General features: G+C 47.5%; 1 protein-coding gene across 5 annotated transcripts in view; it reads right to left on the reverse strand.

Annotated features, from left to right (window-relative positions):
* SEPTIN9 (septin 9) overlaps positions 1-23,743 on the reverse strand; it is a 629,083-nt gene that overhangs the window by 133,465 nt on the left and 471,875 nt on the right. Inside the window, exon 1 of one of the 5 annotated variants that reach the window (XM_069200268.1) lies at positions 18,900-19,238. The exons of 3 other annotated variants lie outside the window; for them this stretch is intronic. Coding sequence is in view for 1 of the 2 variants with exons in the window: in XM_069200265.1 (XP_069056366.1) it covers positions 18,248-18,473 (226 nt within the window). In the remaining variant the exon portion in view is untranslated. Of the gene's footprint in view, positions 1-18,247; positions 18,585-18,899; positions 19,239-23,743 lie in introns of those variants that run through there. One more of the 5 variants, XM_069200265.1, reaches the window with a different exon arrangement.

Here is a 23,743-nt window from a genome sequence, read left to right on the forward strand (position 1 = left end):
TAGTGGTTGCCGTAAACATCTGGGCGGAGGAGTTAAGAAACAGGGTTGTAGTCTTTTGGTCTGACAACATGGCGGTGGTAGAGGTTATTAACCGCCAAGGGGGGTCCTGCCCTTTGGTATTGCGCCTGTTGAAACACCTGATTCTAGCTTGTCTTCAGAATAATATTACGTTCAAGGCGAAACATGTCCTGGGGTCCATAACAATGCAGCTGATGCACTGTCTCGCTCGTTAATGCAGGATTTTATGTGGTATCACCCTCAGGCGAGGGAGAAGATGACGGAGTTCCCAGAATCTCTGTGGAAGATTGGTGCCCCACCCTCCCCGACTTAGTAGCGCCGTCCCTGGCGCCACGCACAAAAACAGTTTATGAGAACAGTTTTTTCCTTTACAGGCGATTTTTGCACTCTCAGCGTATTGCGGATACATTTTCTGAGACAGCAGTGGGGGTATTTCTGCAACACTTACGAAATACAGGGCGCCCGGTGTCTTGCGCGAAGGCCCACTTGGCGGCGATACACTTCTTTGCAAAAATCCGCAATTTGGAAGGGCCACTGAATACGTTTACTGTAAGACAGGCCCTAGTGGGTTGGGCCAGGAGTTCCCCAGGTAGCACAGATGCTAGGCGTCCCGTTACCACCCCTCTGTTGGAAAAACTCTTAAAGGCACTCCAAGTAATCTGCTCTTCCCCGGCAGAGGCGGCGCTCTTCTCCACGGCATTCGCTTTGGCTTTCTACGGGGCTTTTCGCGTTAGCGAGTTGGTGGGTTCTTCCAAGGGGGACCATCTTGGGGGCTTGCAGCAGAGCGACGTGCTGGTATGCGCCGAGTCACTATCCATAACACTGCGCAAATCAAAGACGGACCAGCTCAGGAAAGGGACGCGCATCACGCTATATGCGGCACCTGGCTCCCCCGTCTGCCCTATGACACTTACAAACAGTTATCTGGCAGTCCGTCCTACAGCAGGCTCTCCGGCCTTGTTCGTCCACCCCGGCGGGGAATGTTTTTCACGCTACCAGTTCTCAGAAGTTTTTAAGTTAGCCCTGAAAGCAATTGGAGTGGACCCCAAAGGGTACTCTTCACATTCATTTCGAATAGGGGCAGCCACGATCGCAGCGGCAGCGGGCCTTCCAGCGACCGCGGTAAAAAACATAGGTTGTTGGTCTTCGGAGTGTTACAAGCGATACATCAGGCCAGACTTGGTGTAATGGTAATTCAGATGCTCGTTGGTGATGTCTCACGCTCTAGTCTTTTTTCTTTCAGTTCAATGTCTCAACGCGTGGTCTGGGTTTTGGGGCATTCATTTATTCGTCGGGCGGCGTACCGGTTGCAACAGCTCCGTGGGTCGAAGCCGGCAGACATGCAGAGCGTAGCATTTCACTGGTGCGGCGTTGGTGGAGGAGGCATCACGCAATTACAGCATCTGGTCGATATGGCGAGAGGATGTGGGGGACTGCAGTCTCCGGATCTAATCATCATTCACTTGGGGGGCAACGATTTGGTCCGTTTAGGTCGGAAGGCCCTGAGGGAGACGGTATTCCTGGAAATCACCAGGGTGGCAAAGCAATTCCCAGGGGCAGCATTTGCCTGGTCTCACATGGTACCACGTCGTAAATGGGGACCGGGGATAAGATCTAGGACCATCAATGTGTCAGTACACCGGCTTAACGCCAAGATGGCAAAACTGTGCCCAGGACCAGGGCGCCTATGGAACATCCCCCACAAACTGTTGAAGGGTGACCACATGTTTCATAAGGACCAAGTGCATCTATCTGATCAGGGAACCGATCAATTTATCCGTGACATATGGGGTTTTGCCCGCAGCCTCTTTTTGGGGGGGGAGGGCGAAGGACCTTTTGGGCCCTGGTCGCCCTTGTGGCGGAAATTGAGATATAAATGTGACTAGAAACAATAGGAGGGGGTCCCCAAGGTGGGGCCCCCGGGAGGACATCTGGGATGGGATCCTGAAGTTCTGAGCCAACCAGCGGATGGATACACCAGATCAGGGGGTAAGAGACCTCAGATCGCTGGGGGGAACATAGGGCTTCAGCTCTTAGCTCCTCCCATTACACCCCAGGGCTGATTGGTGGTTGGAGGGGGGGCAGAACCCTAAGCAGGAGGACGAGGTACGGTGTAGCCAGGGTAACCGCCCCTCCCCCCGATCCAGGTGAGGCACAGGTCACCTGTGTGGTCCAATGGTGGTTCAGGACAGGAAGGGATCCTGTCAGGTTGATTTACGGTCACAATAAATTCTCGTTAGCATGTAAATAAAATGTTTGCTTAAATGATTAATTTTGCTACACTTGCTATGAACAGTTGTACGTGTTGAGTTATGATATGTTTTAAAATATGTCTTTAAAAATAAAAATAACCTCTTCCAACGACAGGAATTTTGTCGCTCTGTGTATTCCTGGCGGGGGGAGCGAGGGCCGTTTTGGGGGCCTCCGGACCCTATGGCTCACCTAGTAGAGCTGATGACGAATGACAAAACTGTCCTGATATAAGTAAATCCATCCTTCTAAGAAGTACAGGTTGTGTCCTATTACAGGCATAGCAGCCCTACTGGGAATTAAGAGCACACTATTTACCGCGTTACCAAGACGTGTTGGTAATATCCTATTACAAGCACAGCAATGCTTGTGAGAATTTCAAAATATGTAATGCTACCCATTAAACCATATCAGTCCTGCTAAGAAATGCAGACACTGTCCCATTACAGTTCCAGCAGTACTGCTGAGAACCGCCAGTACTGTCCTACTTCGAGCACAGAGGTGCGGATGAGAAGTACCAATATGGTGATAAGGATTTTTAAGCATCTCTGCTAAAATGATTGTATTATCACGTCCCGACTATATTAATGCTGCAGAGAAGTGTCAACTACCTGCTATTAGTGGTAAAATACTCGTTTGAGATGTGTGGTGATTGTCCAGGAAAAACATGGCTGTCCAACTTCGGTACACGGTTGACAGATGAATTTAATATTGTCAGGACAGCCATGAACTATGTAACTGAATCCCATTTACATTATATCTTGAGTGGATATTCTGAAATTCTATCATGGACTGGGCTCTTGTAGCCAAATAGTGGCCACACCACTCTGTTGATGGTGTATCAGCGCTGCTGAGAAATTCCATCCCTGCCTTATAGATGCATATCGGTGCTGCTGAAAAGTGCCTGTATTGTCCCATGACAAATACAGCCACTCTATGGAAGTACATGTCGTAGCACGCCCTCTCAGAAGTGTCAATACTGTCCCACTATCTGCGTGTCACTTTTTAAAAGTATATTGGTTCAAGCTGCCTTTATTAGAATCGCCAATTGGATCCCAGTCAAGGTAGCAGCCCTGTTTAAAAAAAGCATGCAAGATCACTTAAAGGACACAGACGTATTGCTCCATTACAATCGTAGGAGGCCTGAAGAAAAACGCAGAATCCCAATGAACAATAACATTGATCCTGAAATAGGCCAGAACGCTGCCTTTCAAATAGAAGAAATGCAGGCCCTCATGGGAGGCCTCCCTCCTCCTGCCGAGTAGGAGCAGCAACTGTACAAAGTACAAATGTTATTAATTTCCTTCCATTTCCTGCAGAAGTGCATCCATTCCGCTCAGTCACCCTTTTGCCTCTGATCGTTCATAAGACCGGATGCAGCAGTGCGCTTAGAATATTCTTCTGGGGTGGGTCACTAGATGTGGGCTGAGGTGGTTCAATGTCAGCAAAGACGTCACAATATTGAGTCAGATGGTCAAATCAAAGGGTGAATTTCAGGATGTCGGCAAGGGTGGCCCAGGGTCATGGTGGATGTCAGGAAGTCTACTCAGGTGGTCCAGGGTCAGGATGTGGACAGCGGTGGTCCAGTATCAGGGTGGATGCCAGTATGTGGGCCAGTTGGTGCAGTGTTAGGGTGAACATCAGGATATGGACTGGAGTGGGGTGGGGCCAGAGTGGATTTCAGGATGTGATCTGGGACGGTAAGGGCAGATTCAGGATATTCAATAGTGTAGTTTGGTATTAAAAGGGATGTCAGCATGAGTTTGATGTTACATTGCCTTGGGTGATATACAAATGGTCTGTGGATATTTTGTCACAAAGCGTATGTCAGTGTAGGATATCGCCTTTTCTGTGTGGTCACCCCAAATTCTTCATCTTTAGCTGGACCCTCTATTTTTGCTGCCTTTAGAACTCTGTGCACTTTAACTCTACTTAACCATTGGTAAAGTGACTGTGATCCTCCTTTAAACATGGTCGAATTGGTGTATTCCTAATTGGTACATTTAACTTACCTACAAGTCCCTAGTGTTTGGTACAAGATGCACCCAGGGCCTGGAAGTTAAATGCCACTATTGTCCTGGAGCAACCATTGTGTCATCCAGTAGAGTGAGAGTGCAAACATAGCTTTAGGCCTACCAGAGAACCCTACTGCAGCAGTGTAGAAACAGCACTTCCACCTGTCTAACTGAACCCTTGTCACAGGTCAAAACCTCCCTTTTAAACATTAATATGTTGTCCCTGTGTAGGCCTTTTAGTCCACAAGTCACAGTGCATGGTATTTAAAATACAACATGTAGATATTTAATGTTAACATACCCTTAAAGCTATTAATGCTCAAAAGATATTTTTTACTGTGGCACGATAGCCTAGCTGTCCTATGAAGAAAACCAGAGTATGGATTAAAATCCGAATATTGTATTTTGGGAGTAGGACTAGCAAGGAAAATAATTAAACAACTATTTTCTATTGTTATTAAAAATCCAATTCAATGGGGAAGTTGTATTTTTTTGAGTATATATTAAGAAAAAGGAACTTTTAGAAAGTTACCTTTTTCCTGCTTGAAGTTCCTGGAGGATAAATTTGCATTTGCCCTAACACTTCCCAGAGCCAGTAGTTAGCATTTGAACAGGTGTGAAATGTCTCCCAGCAGCAAACAATAGGGTGACCTGAATGGGCCGAGATGACTCATCTGAACCTCCCAGAATTTGCAGGGTTGAGGCTGCGAGCATCCTTTTTTGAACTTACAGTGTCAGATCATGCTTGAGTGTTATATTCCGATTGACCGGTTTGTTGGAATTACATATAACCTTTTGGGCACACTTGAAAGACAGAGAACACAATGCCTAGATAATTCTTGTGTATCCACTGTGTTGCTGAAGGACTTGTTTTATCCCTCCAGACTTCTCTCGCTGGGTTTATTGATATTGTGGCTGCTTAAAATTGGATTTTGGTGTTAGATGTGGGAGGACACTAGCCTTACCATAGTACGCTCCACGTTAAGTGTGACCGAACACTTCCCCCATCTTGAAAATGCTCAAAGTGGGCAAAGTTGGCCTCTGAAACTTTTACCTTGTTGGTTGGTTATGTGTGCCCCGGATTAATTCCAGCCCATTAGCTCATGACAGGCATAAATTTGGCATCTCCAGTCACCCATTTCAGAGTACTCTTGGAACAGAAGAGGAATTGACCTGCTGTCTGTGACCTGAGAGGATCCTTGAACTATTTGACCTGCTCCTTCTTGTACCCAGGACAAAGAAGTGGACTCCAGGGGTCATAGGGCTGACATCCTGTTCAAGTTACAGTGATACAACATGCTACAAGTGGCCCTTTCTGCCACTACCCAGCAGATCAATGGCAACTGTTCCTAGACTGGACCCTGCTGTTGGCCTCTGCCTGACAGCATGTGAGTCTCTAAATGCCTACCTTGGGGGTTATAAAAATATACTCCTCTGGTGTTTAAGTATTTAAAGAACTAAGTTAGACGGTAAAATATTTGATCAGAATTATCCTGGTTGGTGTATCCAACCCGCACCATCACAGCCAGCCTCAAATTGCACCTGGTCCCAGTCTACTGCGACCATTGGCACTATGTGCTTTTTGGTGCTATTTGTACATAGCACTCTAAAAATTCAAGATTTTTGTATAATTGGTGTTGTTTTGTTATATATGCTTTACTGTATTTTTCTAATTTGATTTGATTTTTATTATTTTACATTTTGACTTTATTACTGTTTTGGTACTGCATAAATACTTTACACATTGCCCTAAGTTAATTCTGTGTGCTCTGTGCCATAGCTACCAGGAGGCTGAGTTCAGGCTAGTTTTGTGAATTTGAGGATTCAGGATACAGCTTGATTGGCCCTGCCTTAGAATGGATGTAAAGATGTGGGTGCCTGCGGATGATGAGGGGTAGTCTTGCACCAGGGTGGATGTCAGGATGTGATATGAGTTGACTCAGGAAACAAGGGTGAATGTCAGGCTACTCATTGTGTTAGTCGAGTCTTGGGATAGATGTCAGGAAGTGAGCTGGAGTGGTACTTTTTTAAGTAGTGAAGCCAGGATGTGTCTGTGAATGGCCCCTGTTAAAGTGTATGTCCGTGTATCTCAGGTCATTGGTACTAGTGTTGTGATTGCAGATCCATGGTTTAATGGATGACAGGAGTGGACTACTAGTATCAGTGCGGTGGTTCCAAAGACATGTTTTGTGAAGATGGCTATTGCAGTTCTTCTGTTCAACTGTGGTGAACATGTAGACATTATTCATAGGGATGACTAGAGTGGGTCACCAGTGCCAGTGCTGTGACTATGTACCTATGGGTCAGGGGGTAACTGGTATGTTTCGCCAGAAAACTGTGGTGGTTCTGGAGTCATGGTTTGGTGGCAAGAACGGTATGGCTCACCAGTACTAATATGGTAGTTGTGAAGTCATGCTTCACAGACCCGAGTGGTGTGGTTCACTGTAGTGGTTTATTTTTAGCCCAGGCTCACAGGTATATGTGGCCTGTGCTGCATGGAGCACTGTGGTGCGGGAGAACCTGGTATACAAAGATGACTAGTGTGGGGCACCAGTGTAAGTGGTGTTGTGGCACCAAGCTTCACATGAATCAGTGGTGTCGATAACCGGGAACACTTTTGCTGTTTTTGGAACCTGTTTTTTTGGGAAAAGTGGTGAATATCTGGGGTCACTCTGGTACTGGTTCCGAAGGCGTGGTTTACAAGGGAGAAATGTGTGGGTCAGTGGCATCATTGTGGTAGCTGCTGAGTTATAGTGTACAAGAGTGAGTATTGTTCCTCTTCAGAAACCCCAGTCTTCAAGGCTGCGCCAATTTAGTTAAAGACATATGAATATTTGTGAGATATGGGGGTCTCAGGGACCCACCACCACATTCTGTAGGGCTTCCTGTCGTTCTGCCTTAAGCCACTGACCAGGACAAACGTGGTACTTCATGAGTACCATCATGCACTAATTAATTTTGGTGTCTCTTACAGAAAACAATTCACAAACATGGCTCAGAGGAAGGATTCTCTGATGAGTTTACCCTTGCTCAAATCTCACTGACCCAAAGGTACCAAGAAGCCCTATGTCAAAGTGACATTTTGAACCAGTCTGAAGGAAACTTACATAGAGGAATTTTTGAGCCTATACATGTCATTCTTAAAAAAATGCATCTTTCTGTTAGCTAAAAAACTAAGACTGCCTTAAGGTGCCACACATGACATGGTGCTACGGGGCAGCTGCGCTAAATGCACCACAGGACCTTTCTGGTACCCAGAACCTCGAAATAAGGAGCACAATCTGTCTAACTGTGAACCCTCCCAGAAAGAGCATAACAATGAAAACCCAGGATTCCACTGATTGTGGAAAACGTGTAAATATACACGTATATGGGCATCATTTATTTTTAACAAGCATAAGCAAAGCCGATAGGTCTAGCCTTAGAACTGTGCAATTTATATTTTTTATTTATTCATATTTTTCGGCAAACATATAATATAAAAAAAAAAATGCAAAAATATAAAAATAAAGGAGCGCCCCACGTGCCCCAGTTCAACAGTCTTGGCACTAAAGCACACTCTTCTTCAGGTAGCTGTGCAACATGATCAGGCATAATGCTGTCACTCACAGCACCAGGCAGCTAATGGATGCAGTGGGCAGTCCCACTGCCGGATGCTGTACGGGCAGAAGCAAACTACGAATGAATGGAGAGGACCGACGAAAAGCCTCCCCACGAATGTATGCATCTATTTGTACAGGGAGTGCAGAATTATTAGGCAAATGAGTATTTTGACCACATCATCCTCTTTATGCATGTTGTCCTACTCCAAGCTCTATAGGCTCGAAAGCCTACTACCAATTAAGCATATTAGGTGATGTGCATCTCTGTAATGAGAAGGGGTGTGGTCTAATGACATCAACACCCTATATCAGGTGTGCATAATTATTAGGCAACTTCCTTTCCTTTGGCAAAATGGGTCAAAAGAAGGACTTGACAGGCTCAGAAAAGTCAAAAATAGTGAGATATCTTGCAGAGGGATGCAGCACTCTTAAAATTGCAAAGCTTCTGAAGCGTGATCATCGAACAATCAAGCGTTTCATTCAAAATAGTCAACAGGGTCGCAAGAAGCGTGTGGAAAAACCAAGGCGCAAAATAACTGCCCATGAACTGAAAAAAGTCAAGCGTGCAGCTGCCACGATGCCACTTGCCACCAGTTTGGCCATATTTCAGAGCTGCAACATCACTGGAGTGCCCAAAAGCACAAGGTGTGCAATACTCAGAGACATGGCCAATGTAAGAAAGGCTGAAAGACGACCACCACTGAACAAGACACACAAGCTTAAACGTCAAGACTGGGCCAAGAAATATCTCAAGACTGATTTTTCTAAGGTTTTATGGACTGATGAAATGAGAGTGAGTCTTGATGGGCCAGATGGATGGGCCCGTGGCTGGATTGGTAAAGGGCAGAGAGCTCCAGTCCGACTCAGACGCCAGCAAGGTGGAGGTGGAGTACTGGTTTGGGCTGGTATCATCAAAGATGAGCTTGTGGGGCCTTTTCGGGTTGAGGATGGAGTCAAGCTCAACTCCCAGTCCTACTGCCAGTTCCTGGAAGACACCTTCTTCAAGCAGTGGTACAGGAAGAAGTCTGCATCCTTCAAGAAAAACATGATTTTCATGCAGGACAATGCTCCATCACACGGGTCCAAGTACTCCACAGCGTGGCTGGCAAGAAAGGGTATAAAAGAAGGAAATCTAATGACATGGCCTCCTTGTTCACCTGATCTGAACCCCATTGAGAACCTGTGGTCCATCATCAAATGTGAGATTTACAAGGAGGGAAAACAGTACACCTCTCTGAACAGTGTCTGGGAGGCTGTGGTTGCTGCTGCACGCAATGTTGATGGTGAACAGATCAAAACACTGACAGAATCCATGGATGGCAGGCTTTTGAGTGTCCTTGCAAAGAAAGGTGGCTATATTGGTCACTGATTTGTTTTTGTTTTGTTTATGAATGTCAGAAATGTATATTTGTGAATGTTGAGATGTTATATTGGTTTCACTGGTAATGATAAATAATTGAAATGGGTATATATTTTTTTTTGTTAAGTTGCCTAATAATTATGCACAGTGATAGTCACCTGCACACACAGATATCCCCCTAACATAGCTAAAACTAAAAACAAACTAAAAACTACTTCCAAAAATATTCAGTTTTGATATTAATGAGTTTTTTGGGTTCATTGAGAACATGGTTGTTGTTCAATAATAAAATTAATCCTCAAAAATACAACTTGCCTAATAATTCTGCACTCCCTGTATTATGTTTTTGAAGTAAACAGGGGCCGGTGGAACAGCTAAAGCTGTCTCTACACAAACCCTAATAAAGCTAGAAATGTATCATCAGACACAGGGCGTTAGCAGCAACATCTGCAGTGTGGCCAGGAGTCTGAAGGCCTATGTGCTGTGGTCTATGTCACCACCTACAATGGGACATGACTAGAGGACTTCATTTTTTCTATCGTGCATCGGGGTCCAAGGCACCCTTGCTGATCCGACAACAGGGGAATGTACTAACAGGAAGAGATGTACGCAAACTGATAACAGTTTAAAGCCACACGCAGGAAACCGGCTCTAGTGAACCGACATGACGCGACGGAACGGTTCCTGCTAAATGGGGGCACGGCTGTCTCTCTCCTCACAAACTAGCAGGGCGGGTTTGGGGGACCGGCCCCCTCCTTTTCAGTACACAAAACACGGCACATAAGATTTGAAAAATAGGAAGCATGGCGCTCATTGGATGTTTGAATCAGCCTCTCTCTCCCTCTCTCCTTTTTAACAGAGATAACTTTTCCCGTTCTAGCTTTTCTGAAAAGCTTTACAATCTCCACCAGATCACAAACCCCGTCCCGTTCTTTACAGGCCCTGAAAGGACATCAAAAACCAAGTGCAATCCTACTCTAGCTCCTGTGCGAGATAAGACACGCGGTGCAATCCTGCACAGGTTACTGTATCACAGGGCAAAACACTTCTCTGCAGTCCATTCAAGACCCTCCCAAGGCACCAGAAGCCTTGTACCACCATTGCGGTTTTCCTCTCCCTTCACACCCCCACCCCATGCAGGATCAGAAACCCATCGCCCTCTGGCACAGGCATTGACAGGGCAGTAGTAGTCCTGTGCAGTGACGTACACGCTCCCCACAAGACTTCACACACCCAGTGCACACCTAAAACTTCGTATGAAATCAGGAACCCCTGTAATCCTTTCCAGCGCCTTGCTTGGGTATAGCCTTTCCCAGGGCACCACTGGAGGGCAGATGCAGTCCTATGTATGCGCCCACATGAGATCAGATTTAGGGCAATGGTACGTGGGCCCTCCTAGGACAACGAAACTCCCTTGCAAGACTCCACAGCCCCTCTTACACGATCACAGACCTTCTGCATCGAGTTCAAGCCCTCACATGAGAATAGTAAGCCTTCATAATTATTCACAGACCACAGTTAAACAGTAGAATTTAACAGACTCTCGTTTCATGTGAGGACTGTAGCACAACCCTTTGGTGAGAACCTCGGGAGATAAGATAAGAATCCCATGCTATGCTTCACAGACCCTCCTCGACCCCCTCCCCCCCCCCCCCCCCACACACACACCCTCCTGTACCCGCGAGCCCTCCCATCACGAGCCCACACGCCGGACCAGGACTCCTCCATCCCTGGGACAGGAGCTGCCCCAACCCCCAGCACACATCAGCCCTGGAAACAGTTAGGAAAATAAACACACACAAGTATGTGCCTGCAGGTTAAAATCCGTTCCATGAGCAAATGGATTTCTCAACGGCAGAATTTGTGGCATTTAAACAAATAACTTAAAATTGGTAATAAGGCACCTTTTGGAGAGGTTCCAGGGGATTCCAGGGAACAGGGGACTGTTCTTGTTATGGAGCAGTTTCTACATGTTTCTTTAAAAGTAATCCTTTCTACTTCTCTTCGGATGCCTTTTCTTCCCAGTCGTGTTCTGTGTAGTACAAGCCCTCGGTGTGCTTTTGGAGTGGTACCAAGACAACATGCGTTACACAGAGCTGTGGTTTCAGCCTTACAAAGACTGTCTACGGTTACCCAAGGACAGGCATTAAAATATGGCCCACTGCACCGGAGTCTCGGATCTGGCTTTTAGGTCTACCCCTTTCCATACCTTTTCATCTCAGTAATAAAAAATACTATATATATATATATATATATATATATATATATATATATATATATATATATATATATATATATATCTCAGCCATTGGTGTACTGTCATTTACATTTTTGTCCGCCATTACAGCATGGGGCAATGGGCCCAAACACTGGTTAACTACAATGTGAGCGCTGTCATTCAGATCTTTCTAAAATATCGTTTTCTAGCAGCTAAAAAACACAGGGGTGCCAGAGTTGGGTCCCCAGTACGGTATGTCCCTGGTCTAATTAAAGATGCAAGCTCAGCAGTGGTCTCGTGCCGTTTTCAGGCACCTCTGGTGCACCTCGAAAGCCCTGGCCAAAGTCTGGGTCCACTACAGAGGCAGCCGAAGACATGTATCTCCACTTCGGGAACTTTTATGTACAGAGCTCGATACTCCCTGTAGAACAGCTACCTTTGAGGCGATTCCGCTCAGTCCTAATCCCCTATTGATCAGCTTGTTCAATGATGGTACAGAAGTCCACAGAAGGTACCACACCCATCCCAGGGCTGAATGTCATGTCTGAATGGCTCTGGACCATCTTACGAGAAGAGCCATGCATGGACCAGACACAAAAAGCTACATTCCTCCACTGAAAGGGCTGGTATTGTACACCTGCTTTTATTTCAATTACGGTCACAGCTACACGATAGCTCTCACTTCCAAGCACCTTATTGCTTGCTTTATTTACTCAGAATAGACCACAACCCAACTCAGCTTGGATATGGCTTAGAGCAGAGATCTTCAAACTAGGGGGCGGACCCCCTTAGGAGGGCCTCAAGCAATCCCAGTGGGGCGCCAGACTCTGGGCAAAAGAAGCATTGTGCAGATAACAAGCCTTGGTTTTAAGCAGAAGCATGTTATTGCATTTTTAAAAAGGTAACAGTACTTAAGTGCAGTTTGAATAGGTCTGGACATATGTAAACATTACCATCTTTATAAAATAATTGTGAAAAATTCTGAGGGGGGGTGGGTGGCATTAAACAGTTTGGAGACCACGGGCTTAGAGGCAGGTACCAGAGAGCTCCAGACAGCGCTTCCCACATAGACCTCCCCCAGAGACACATAACAGGGCACTTGCAGAGCACTGCACATACACCCAACACAACTATTATATTCCATCTCCCACCTAGATACACCAAAAACAAACGTGTGGAAAATCACATGAATTTAGCATTATAATATAAATTCATATGAATGAAAATTATATTATTAACATATTGTCATTACATTTACACCACACCCAAATCAGCATATGTGAACAATATAGAGAGCTTCCCTGTAAGTCTCATCCTCACCAACTATCACACACGCCCATGTATGGCATATACAAGGCTAACGTTTCATCTTACTGCATTATCCATTTCATCATGTGCACTTTAACAGAACACAACATGGATTATTACATGGATTATATTACACCAACGGAATAAAGTCTGGTTCTTTTGAAAGTGCTGGAAATGCGTTAACTGGTTCTGAACCAACGTTCATTCAAATTAAAATCAAGTTTTGCATTGTTTGCCTTGTTCCCTCACAGCATTCTTACATCCAGTCCACCATATTGGAACATACCACACATGCAAAAAAACGAAGATGCACAATATAGTCACCTGGCACAGGGATACTAACAGCACTTGTCACCAAGATGCATGAAACGTGCACCCAATAGAACGCACCAGACAGAACTCTACCTGCTGCCTGCACATAACACAGCCATGATATTCCGTAAACTGAGAGTTCCCCAGCATCCCTTTTCACCAAACACAAAACATCCAACAGAGCACATTATACAGAGCTCCTATCATACCCAAAACGTAGCCATATCATGTAAAGACGGGTAGAGGCCCAAATACCCTGGATCCACATTGATTTAGCCAGGTGCACCGCTGCACTGCCAGATGTGCCAGCTTTAAAGGCACAGTGTGAGTGATTGGTCCCATGGGCCGTGATGGGACCAAAAAAGCCCACACACTTGCCATTTCGAGCTGGCTAAACTGGCAGTGGCAGAATGCCAGGAATAACAGTACTACACTGGCCAGGTGTATAAAGGATGCTTGAGGTGCAGGTAAAAATTGGAACGGCTACCCGATAGTGTAGGGCACCCACATTTGTAGGTACTAATCACACAGTGTTTTGTGGACGGGTCGACTTACAAACACAATACATTTATTATACAGATGTATTTGTATTCCTTATTTTTAATCTTCGCACTCACATGGACGTGTTTTCTATTCTCAGGTTAAACAGTTGCAATAATCTTAGCCCTTTTCCGTTTACACGGGCTGCAATAATTCTCAGCCTACACGTTTCACCCCAGGGCAGATAAACTTGGGCCTTTTTCAAGGCTGAAATTGGTCAGAGGCCAAATGGGTGCAGAGGTAGCCAGTAATTGGGGAAAAATGCACTGAATCTGCAGAAGTCGATTGTATCTCGCAGTGTCATCAGGAAAGGGCAGTAACATTGTGGTCTGTATGTGGGGATATGCAGTCTGTTCTAGTTTACGGACTACATCTGCACCCATCTGTGACCAATTTCTATGCTGAAAAAGCCACAGGCTTAACTGCTGCAGGGTGAAACATGTGTTGGCTGGTAAATACCTCAACCTATGTAACCTGAAACGGACTAAGAATTTTGCAACAGCCATGACGTGCAGTATAGGTGGATTTTGCAGTGCCCTAATGGCACGTCACCAAGATACATCAGACAGAAATATCAAACAGCTGTTGCCTAGAGTGGAGGTCTCTAATGATTGGCTACCCAAAATGTCTCCTTTCATCCCCTTTCGTCTTGTGGTTGTCATGATGGGGTGGTGTGCTCAGACCATGCAGAGTGCACACTTCAGTTCCCAGCAATGGAACATTTCAATATGGCGGGAAGAACTTTAAGTGATACTATAATTTGTAAACATCCATTATATATGTGGAGTAATTTACAGACATATACTAGGACTCACACATAATGCACACTGCTGGCCTGATGACAGAGACAGAAAACTCACAGGCCTCCAATGACAATGAAATTACAGAGTGCATGGCAGCTTAAAAGATGCATTTATTTTTTAGATGCTTATATTCCAGACACCCCCTCTGGAGTCAGCGCTCCCACCCACATGTGCAACATACGGAGCTTCTCACAATCCCAAGTTTGGGACAAGAGACAAGAAGAAGCAGAGATTGGCAGAAACTGGAGAAAATTAAAATGTGGCTTTGTGTCAACGCTAAACAACCATGCTCAGAGATAACATTTATCTATGGTTGTGTTACTGGTCTTCAGGAGTGACCGATGCTCTCGACCTGCATTGGCTATATTGAAATAGTGACTGACCCTAAAGCTGCATTACAAGTGTACCATGTGCAGCTCCTGAGCTAAGGATGCATTGCTGGTGCGGAAGGAGTGCCCCATGCTCTATGGGAATTTGGTGAAGTGTTAAGAGCAATGCATGATTGCATTACCAGTATCCCACATGGAATCTGTGCTTTATGCATATATTGCTGGATGTGAAGGAATGACCTATGCTTTTTAGTTGCTTTGCCGGTGTTGTGAAGGTGAGCTGTGCTTCGCGGATGCATTACTGGTGCACAGGACTCACTGTGCTCTGTGGCAGCATTGCAATTGTCAACAGTGACACACGCTCCATAGCTGCTTTGCTGGTGTTGTAAGTGTGATCCATGCTTCGTGGATGCATTGGTGGTGGCGCAAGACTGGCCTGTGCTGTGGCTGCATTGCAATTGTCAACCGAGATATTGATGCTCTGTAGCTGCTTTGCTAGTACTGATTCCACAGCAAAATTCCTGATGCAAGAGCGACCAACACTCTACAGCTGCATTAGTGATGTCGAAGGAGTGACGTTCTTTGGCTGCATTTCTCATATTTTAACAATGGCCCCTGCTCCACATGTACCTTTTTGGTGCTTAATGGCTGCATTGTTGGCATCTGAAGAATAACCCATGCTCTATGGTTGCCTTGCAGGTGTTAAAGTACGGCCTTTGGTGTATGGCAGCAGTGCTGATGTCAGACACAGGACCCTACGGCTGCATTGCTAGTGTCTTAAGCTGGGTCAGTGGTGGTGTAGACACCAAGGAAACATGGCTGCTCTGCTGGTGTCCTAAGACTAGCCCATGCTCTACAGCTGCCTAGCTGGTGTTCAAGTGTGACTGAACCATGCTCAGTGGCTGCCCTGCAGCTGTGAGTGGAGTGACCTATGCTCAGTGGCTGCCCTGCAGTTGTGAGTGGAGTGACCTATGCTCAGTGGCTGCCCTGCAGTTGTGAGTGGAGTGACCTATGCTCAGTGGCTGCCCTGCAGCTGTGAGTGGAGTGACCCATGCTCTGTGGCTTCACTGCAGTTGTGAGTAGGGTGACCCATGCTCTGTGGCTGCACTGCAGTTGTGAGTGGAGTGACCCGTGCTCTGTGGCTGCACTGCAGTTGTGAGTGGAGTGACCCATGCTCAGTGGCTGCACTGCAGTTGTGAGTAGAGTAACCCATGTTCTGTGGCTGCTCTGCAGTTGTGAGTAGGGTGACCCAGGCTCTGTGTCTGCACTGCAGTTGTGAGTAGGGTGACCTGTGGTCTGTGGCTGCCCTGAAGTTGTGAGTGGAGTGACTCTGTGGCTGCCCTGCGGTTGTGAGTAGAGTGACCAATGCTCTGTGGCTGCACTGCAGTTGTGAGTGGAGTGACCCATGCTCTGTGGCTGTCCTGCAGTTGTGAATGGAGTGACCCATGATCTGTGGCTGCCCTGCAGTTGGGGTGGAGTGTCCTATGCTCTGTGGCTGCACTGCAGTTGTGGGTGGAGTGACCCATGCTCTGTGGCTGCACTGCAGTTGTGAGTGGAGTGACTCTGTGGCTGCACTGCAGTTGTTAGTGGAGTGACCCATGCTCTGTGGCTGCACTGCAGTTGTGAGTGGAGTGACCCGTGCTCTGTGGCTGCTCTGCAGTTGTGAGTGGAGTGACTCTGTGGCTGCACTGCAGTTGTTAGTGGAGTGACCCGTGCTCTGTGGCTGCCCTGCAGTTATTAGTGGAGTGACCCATGCTCTGTGGCTGCCCTGCAGTTGTGAGTGGAGTGACCCGTGCTCTGTGGCTGCACTGCAGTTGTGAGTGGAGTGACCCGTGCTCTGTGGCTGCCCTGCAGTTGTGAGTGGAGTGACCCGTGCTCTGTGGCTGCACTGCAGTTGTGAGTGGAGTGACCCATGCTCTGTGGCTGCACTGCAGTTGTGAGTGGAGTGACCCGTGCTCTGTGGCTGCACTGCAGTTGTGAGTGGAGTGACCCGTGCTCTGTGGCTGCCCTGCAGTTGTGAGTGGAGTGACCCGTGCTCTGTGGCTGCCCTGCTGTTGTGAGTGGAGTGACCCGTGCTCTGTGGCTGCCCTGCAGTTATTAGTGGAGTGACCCATGCTCTGTGGCTGCCCTGCAGTTGTGAGTGGAGTGACCCGTGCTCTGTGGCTACCCTGCTGTTGTGAGTGGAGTGACCCATACCGTACAGCTACCTTGCTAATGTTGACCTCTATCTAGGACTACATTACTGATATAAGCCTGACCCATGCTCCATAGATGCATTACTGATGTCGAAGAAGCTGCCGTACTGATGACGTAAGAGTGTTGTCCCAGCAATATGCGTTTCATGCTGTTGTTAAAGTAGCCCCCTTCGGCATATGGCAGCAATGAGTGATCACTGCCCTGTGGCTGCATCACTGGTGCTGCCCCGGTAAAGAGCTCCTTCTGCACCCTTGTCGCGCGCCGCAGGGGTTAATGCCCCGTTGCATCACTGGGAAAGCCCCACTGCAGGCTCTGCGCTGGCAAAGACCAGAGCTGGGGGAGGCGTCTGTTCACAGTAGATGACCCAAAAACACAGCGGTTCTCGGAAGTGCCTCAGTGGAGAGCAGAGGTGGGGGAGGCTATTGTAAGAAGCTCCGACATCCCTGCTCCCCAGGGCAAACTATCGATTCATATTCTCATCTTCTCTTCCCAGGCCTGCGCCACAGGACACCCACAGGGCCTGCTGCTGCCATTCACTCCGCTCGTACAGCTCCACGGGACTTGGACCTCCTTCCCTCCCCCCTCTCCAGGGGCAAAGATTTCAAAAGCGAAAACACACAACTTGAAATGCACAGAATCCGTATCAGGGGAAAGAGCTTTCAAGATGTATACAGCATTCAAGACAACTGGAACACTCAAAGAAGCTACTTCAAAAGACACATATATCTAGCACCTTATGTGAAAAGTTTCAAGGCGCTCTGAATGTAAAGCTGAGAAAGGGAGGTGTGGAAATTTGGGGGAAAAAATAAAGATACAGCATTTATGCTCAAACATGCGATTAGCAGTGGGCCTCAATATTTGATATATTACGGTGCGGAGGTCCTAGGGTACTTGCCTAATATCAAACGTCGTGTTTAGCTTCCTTCATCGATTGTAGACAATGAAGGCAATATGGCATATCTCCCTATAAAAAGTGGACTTCGCTATGTTTTTTGAGACATGGCTCCAGTCGTGCGAGTCCCAGAGCTCACTCACTGCAGTTACACTGCTAATCCCGCCCCGCCCCCGCCCCCGCCCGGCAGAGTCCTACCAGCCCACGAGAGACGGGGTAGAGTTAGGTCTACCTGCCAACTTTACTCTTCCGCACCCTCTTCTTTCAAACTATGTTAACTGTACCGGAAATTATATTAAAATCAGCATGCAATAGAAATCACAGCGTACGCAAAAGCTGATTTAGAAAAGTTGTTTCGAGCTTCGCAATATATTACACGGTCGCAAGTGTTCGAGCAAACCTACCAACCGCCTTCCCCAGGAGGTATTTATAACGGCACCGTTTCCGGCAAGAGCTTTTGTGGGCGGCAAAACAAGACTTGCACAAGATAGGATCGAAGATCCGGGCGATTCCAGAGAAAGTCCCTCGTCCTGGGAGCGTCTCCTCCGCCCCCTCCCGCCCCACCAGCCGATGACATGCAGGATTCAGCACACGGGCTGTACCAGACTGTAACGTGTGCACCGGTAACATCGGGGGTGGGGGGGGTCACTTCACTCTCCCCGCACCCCCAGCCTCTGCTTCATTCAGAAAGTGAGAGTCTCCTCCAGTCCGTGTCACACAACACGCACCCCTGCGAGTGGGTGTGTAATACGTGTGCAGCAGACACTCACTCCTGAAGTCTTTGGAGACGCTGCCCCCCCCCCCCCCCCCCCCGGTAGTTTTGTCCTGTGCTAATTTATAAAAAGCAGAGTTTCCTTCAAAGCTCCTCTGGCGAAGAGTCGTTCCTCCTCGCTCTAGCGCTGCCCACCCTCTGCCCTGTCACGCGCGCGCCGCCCCCCCACCGCACGATCTCACGCGCGCACCCACGCGGCCGCCAGCGCTGTCACCCAGCGCCGCAGACGCACCCGAAGGCGCCTGGAAGCCGCTAAAAAGACAAAGGGAGATAGAGGAACTCACCCCGGGCAGCTGCTGCACCGCTGGATCCTCTTCGGAGTGTGCGAAGCTCCGCCCCGGCCGCCGCTCACGTGGTGCTGAAATGAGGCGAGGATCAAATGCGCCTTGTGGCTGGAAAGAAAGGGCGACTCGAGGTGGGCAGAGGAGTGGGCAAGCGGGACAGTGACGGACACCCGAGAGGGTAGGGGAGGGTAAGCTGACGCTACTTCAAAACCTATCCGAACGAGGCAGAATGCCACTCCTGGTTTTCAGACTGACCCACCTCTCTGTTTGTGGAATTTAGTTCCCTCCAAAGCAGGAGCCCAGGAAAGCTTCGCAAGTGCCATGTGCACGGCATCTGTCCTGGGCTAGCTGAAATGGTCACACGCAGCTTGGAACTCTCCGCCGGACCCCTCTGCCACCACAGATGTCATTCTGCCTTTCAGTCATTCCTGTCCTTTCAGCAAACTCACATTACGATACTAAAACCAAACTACAAATCCCAAAATGCAATATCCTGCAGGCTATAATGCCAAGGACTACCCGGCGGTGTCGCCTATGGGACGGCCTGACATCATCGTGCCCAGTGCAGTATTAGGAGTAAGATGAGAGAGTAGTAATAAGTGTAAGATCAGAGTGCAGTACAAAGAGAGAGAACAGAGTGCACTAATAAGTGAGATTAGAGAGCAGTGCTAACGGTGAGATCAGTGTGCAGTATTAAGAGTGCAACCAGAGCCCACTATTAAAAGTGAGATCAGAGCACAGTACTAACAGTGAGATCAGAGTGCAGTACTAGGAGTGAGATCAGAGTGCAGTACTAAGGGTGAGATCGGAGTGCGGTAATGTTGAAACTGAATCCAGCTTTGGTGTGAGCCACTTCCAACAGGGAGTTTGGAGTCCAGTGGTTGGAATTGCCATGACTTTTTCTGTCCCAGTAAAATGTTGCATTATATGAGTAACAAGGCAGAAGCGCGGCTATCAGTCCTGAGAAAGATACCTGCACCGTGTAACATCCACTCAGTGAGAATGCATTTTAAAATATCATATGGGGTTAAGGTACCTGCTGCAGAGATCTCTGTATGCCCAGTAAATCCCAGGGAACAACACAAATAGTGAGATCACTCTGAAAGGTAATGCATTTGCTGGAACGATCTCCGTTTTCTCTCCTCCCAGTTTCGAATCAAAGTAGCATAGAGGGTTAATGTGTCTCCTGCAAAGCACATCATCTAACATGCAGATGACAGATCTTTATTTTATGTAGCCAAGTAAGTTAGTTACTGCTTTTAACACAGAGCTCCTTTTGTTACTGGCAGGTCATAAACTGAAATCCATCTAATATAGCACAGTGAGCTATGAAGGGCATGCGACTCCTACACCTTGTAACTCTCACTGTCTTATGTAACACATTTTGTACATTGATTTGCACATTTGCAAAACAGAAGAGAGAACTCTTGGTAGTTCTCAAGTTTAGGTGGAAAGCAGCCCCAATAAGGAGCACCCTGCAACACAAGCGACACTCTAGATTTGCTCATATCAAATGTCTGTTTTTTCTAGGATTTTTTTTTGGCAAGGTTTTTAGGCATAGGATTGAAAAGCTTTTGTAATTTTACAGCTCAGCAAGGATGGCACTTGACCAATCCTATGCATAAAGATTTTTACTGTACAAATAGCAAAATACTTTGTCGCTTTCTAGCTCGGCGTGGATGGCACTGTGCCAATCCTATGCTTAAAAACTTTGCTATAAACCAGACATTTGAGGTGAGCAAATCTAGAGTGTCCCTGGTTTTATAGGGTGCTGCTTGCTTGAGCTGCCCTCCACCTAAACTTGGGAACTACCCAGAGTTCTCTCTACTGTTTTTCATAATTTATGTTTGATTTACACATTTATAGGATTTATTGTCAATGTATTTTATATACTTGTGATGTAAAGCACCTTGACACCCTGCGTTGGGATGAGTAGAGCTATAAAACAAATAAAACAAAATAGTGGTACTTAAATTATTTGTGAAAAGACTGGGACAGACCAACACATCTGACATTCTTATATTGCATGCATATCTCATATACATAAATTGAACAACCTACAAAGCCTGCCTCTCAAGTATTTATGGAGTGATAATAACAAGTTGTGTGTCTTTTTTTTTCCTTCCCTTCCCTTGCATTTCAATCTAGGTGGGAGGCTCCTGATGTTTCCCAGTAAGGATAGTGGAACAAAGGAGGGTTGGTGGCCCCTTAAATTTGTCCTTAGTTACTGACCCACCTGGAGTTTGAAACATGAAAGCCTCCCTCGCTGTCTGAACCTTGCTGCTCGAAACAAAAGCAGACAACAGAAAGTAGACAACAAGCAAGCATTGCTGAATGTGTCCTAGTGTCTGAAAATTACACCGGGACAGGTTCAGCATATTTCAGTGGGGCCCACTTCTTGCTGGGTGGACGGCATCCACCGTTTGAAAATAGTGGGAGGGTCCTGTGCACCCACAACAGTACCACTTACTCACTGTGACACCCTCCCAGCAAGAGTACTTCTTACACACTGTCACACCCACGCACAGAATGCCACTTACTCACTGTGACACCACCAATCGAGAGTGCCACTTACACATTGTGACACCCATCCAGCAAGAGTACGTCTTAAAAAATGTCACACCCACCCACCGAATGCCACTTCCTCACTGTGACACCCACCGAGAATGCCACTTATTCATTGTGACACCCACCCAGCAAAAGTACTTCTTACACACTGTGACACACACCCGCAGAGAGTGTCGCTTACTCAGACACCCCCACCCACCGCGAGTGCTACTTGCACACTGTGACACCCACCCCCCAAGAGTACTTCTTACACACTGCCACACCCACCCACCGAGAGTGCCACTTACTCACTGCCACACCCACCCACCAAGAGTGCTAGTTACACACAGTGACAGCCTCCCACCGAGAGTGCTACTTACACACTGTGACACCCACCGAGAGTGATATTTACACACTCCGACGACTGCTCAGAGTGCTCATTACAAACTGTGACATCCACCCACCGAGAGTGCTAGTACTTACACACTATGAGATCCACCCACCGAGAGTGCCACTAACCAGTGTGACGACTGTCCAAAGAGAAAGCTACATACACATGGACGGCTGCCCATGAAGGCGGCTATTTACACACTGAGCGCTGCCCGTGGAGAGTGCGCCATACACAGTGTGACAAGTGTCCACGGTGAGAGCTGTTTACACACTGAGCGCTGCCCGTGGAGAGTTCTACTTGCAGAACGGGATCACGAACCACGGAGAGCGCTGTGCGCCGCATGTGACAGCTCTCCACGAAGGATGCCAGTTACACAATGCAACGTCTGTGTTCAGAAAGTGAATCTTACTTAAAAGTGACAGCTGCCTATAGGATGTGCGACTTACCGAACCCAACTGCCGCCTAGGCAGAATGATTTATAAAACGTGACTGCCGCCTAGATCAAGTGCAGAATCTGACTGCTGCCTAGACAGTGTCATTTACAGAATGCAAGAGACCGTCACTGAAAGGGCTAGGTAAAGAATATGACGGCTGTCTATAAAGAGTGCTACATGCAGAAGTAGACAGCTGACCGGGTAAAGAACTAATAGCACAACGTGATATCAGTACTCAGCGCTGCCTACAAAATTTGACAGATCTCCATAGACAGTTCTACTTACAGAATGAGACAGCTGTCAACAAAGGGCGCTCTTTAGCAATCCGACAGCTGCCCATGGAGGGCGCTACCTATTGAAAGGGAAAGTTGTCTTTAAGGACTGCTTCTTACAGAATGTGACAATTGTAAACAGCGCTACTTACAGAACGTGACAGCTCGGTACCGAGACAGTACCTTACAGAGCATAGCAGCTACTAATTGAGAGTGCTCCTTACAGAATGTGACAGCTGTCAATAAAGGGCGCTGCTCACACAATGCCCCATAGAGGGTGCGGTTAGACAATGCGACAGTACCCGAGGAGTGTCTTACTGACAAAACGTGGCAGCTGCCATTGGAGTGCTACTTACAGTTACTGACAGCTGCCCGTGGATAGTAAGCGCTACAGCTGCCAACAGACTGTGCTACTTAGAGAACGTGATAGGTGTCATGGGCAGTGCCACTTAAAGACTGTGACAGCACCCCTTTTCATTAGTGCTGTGACAGCTCAGCTATGAGCAGACAACACTCTGCGGTGTCCTTTGACAACTCAGCCGTCTATAGACTGTTGCGACAGCTCTTCTGCACAGTCCGCCTGTGACATCTCAGACGGCTGTACCCCCACTTATGACGGCACATCTCTTCGGAGCAGTCCCAGCTGTCTACAGAGAACACATAGACATCTCCGTGCCTTCGTGTCTGGAGAAGGCGCCCTTGCTGTCTCCTCCTGGAGCAAGGCGGATGTTTCCATACAGCATCCCTGCAGTCAATCCGCGACAGCGCAGATGTCTAAAGGCAGCATCTCTGCATTCCTCACAGTGACAGCTCAGCTGTCTAAAGATATCACCTCGGCAGTTTCCTTGTGACAGCTCAGCTGACTACAGAGTGTAACAATGCACAGCACTGCAGCGCTCGGCTGCCTCGTGGCACCTTCAGTCACCAGTTGTCTATGGAAAAGATGGCGGCCCCTCTGGTGCTCCAGCAGGCGTCGCGGCCTCTGCCACATTTGAGACAGTTGGCCGTAATCCTCTGGGGTCCACGCTTCCCCTATCTATATCACCCCCCAGCAGAGGACACGGGGCGCAGCCTTAAAGCCTGCACAGCGCCTCATTCTTTAAACCCAAAGTGCAACCAGCAGGCTGTCTCTACTCACATTAACCCCGTCCTGGCAGTCACACTCTGGCTGGGCAACCCCGTGGCCCGTGGGTGCAGTTA

This window comes from Pleurodeles waltl, chromosome 7 (assembly GCF_031143425.1).
Source record: "Pleurodeles waltl isolate 20211129_DDA chromosome 7, aPleWal1.hap1.20221129, whole genome shotgun sequence".
Lineage (NCBI taxonomy): Eukaryota > Metazoa > Chordata > Amphibia > Caudata > Salamandridae > Pleurodeles > Pleurodeles waltl.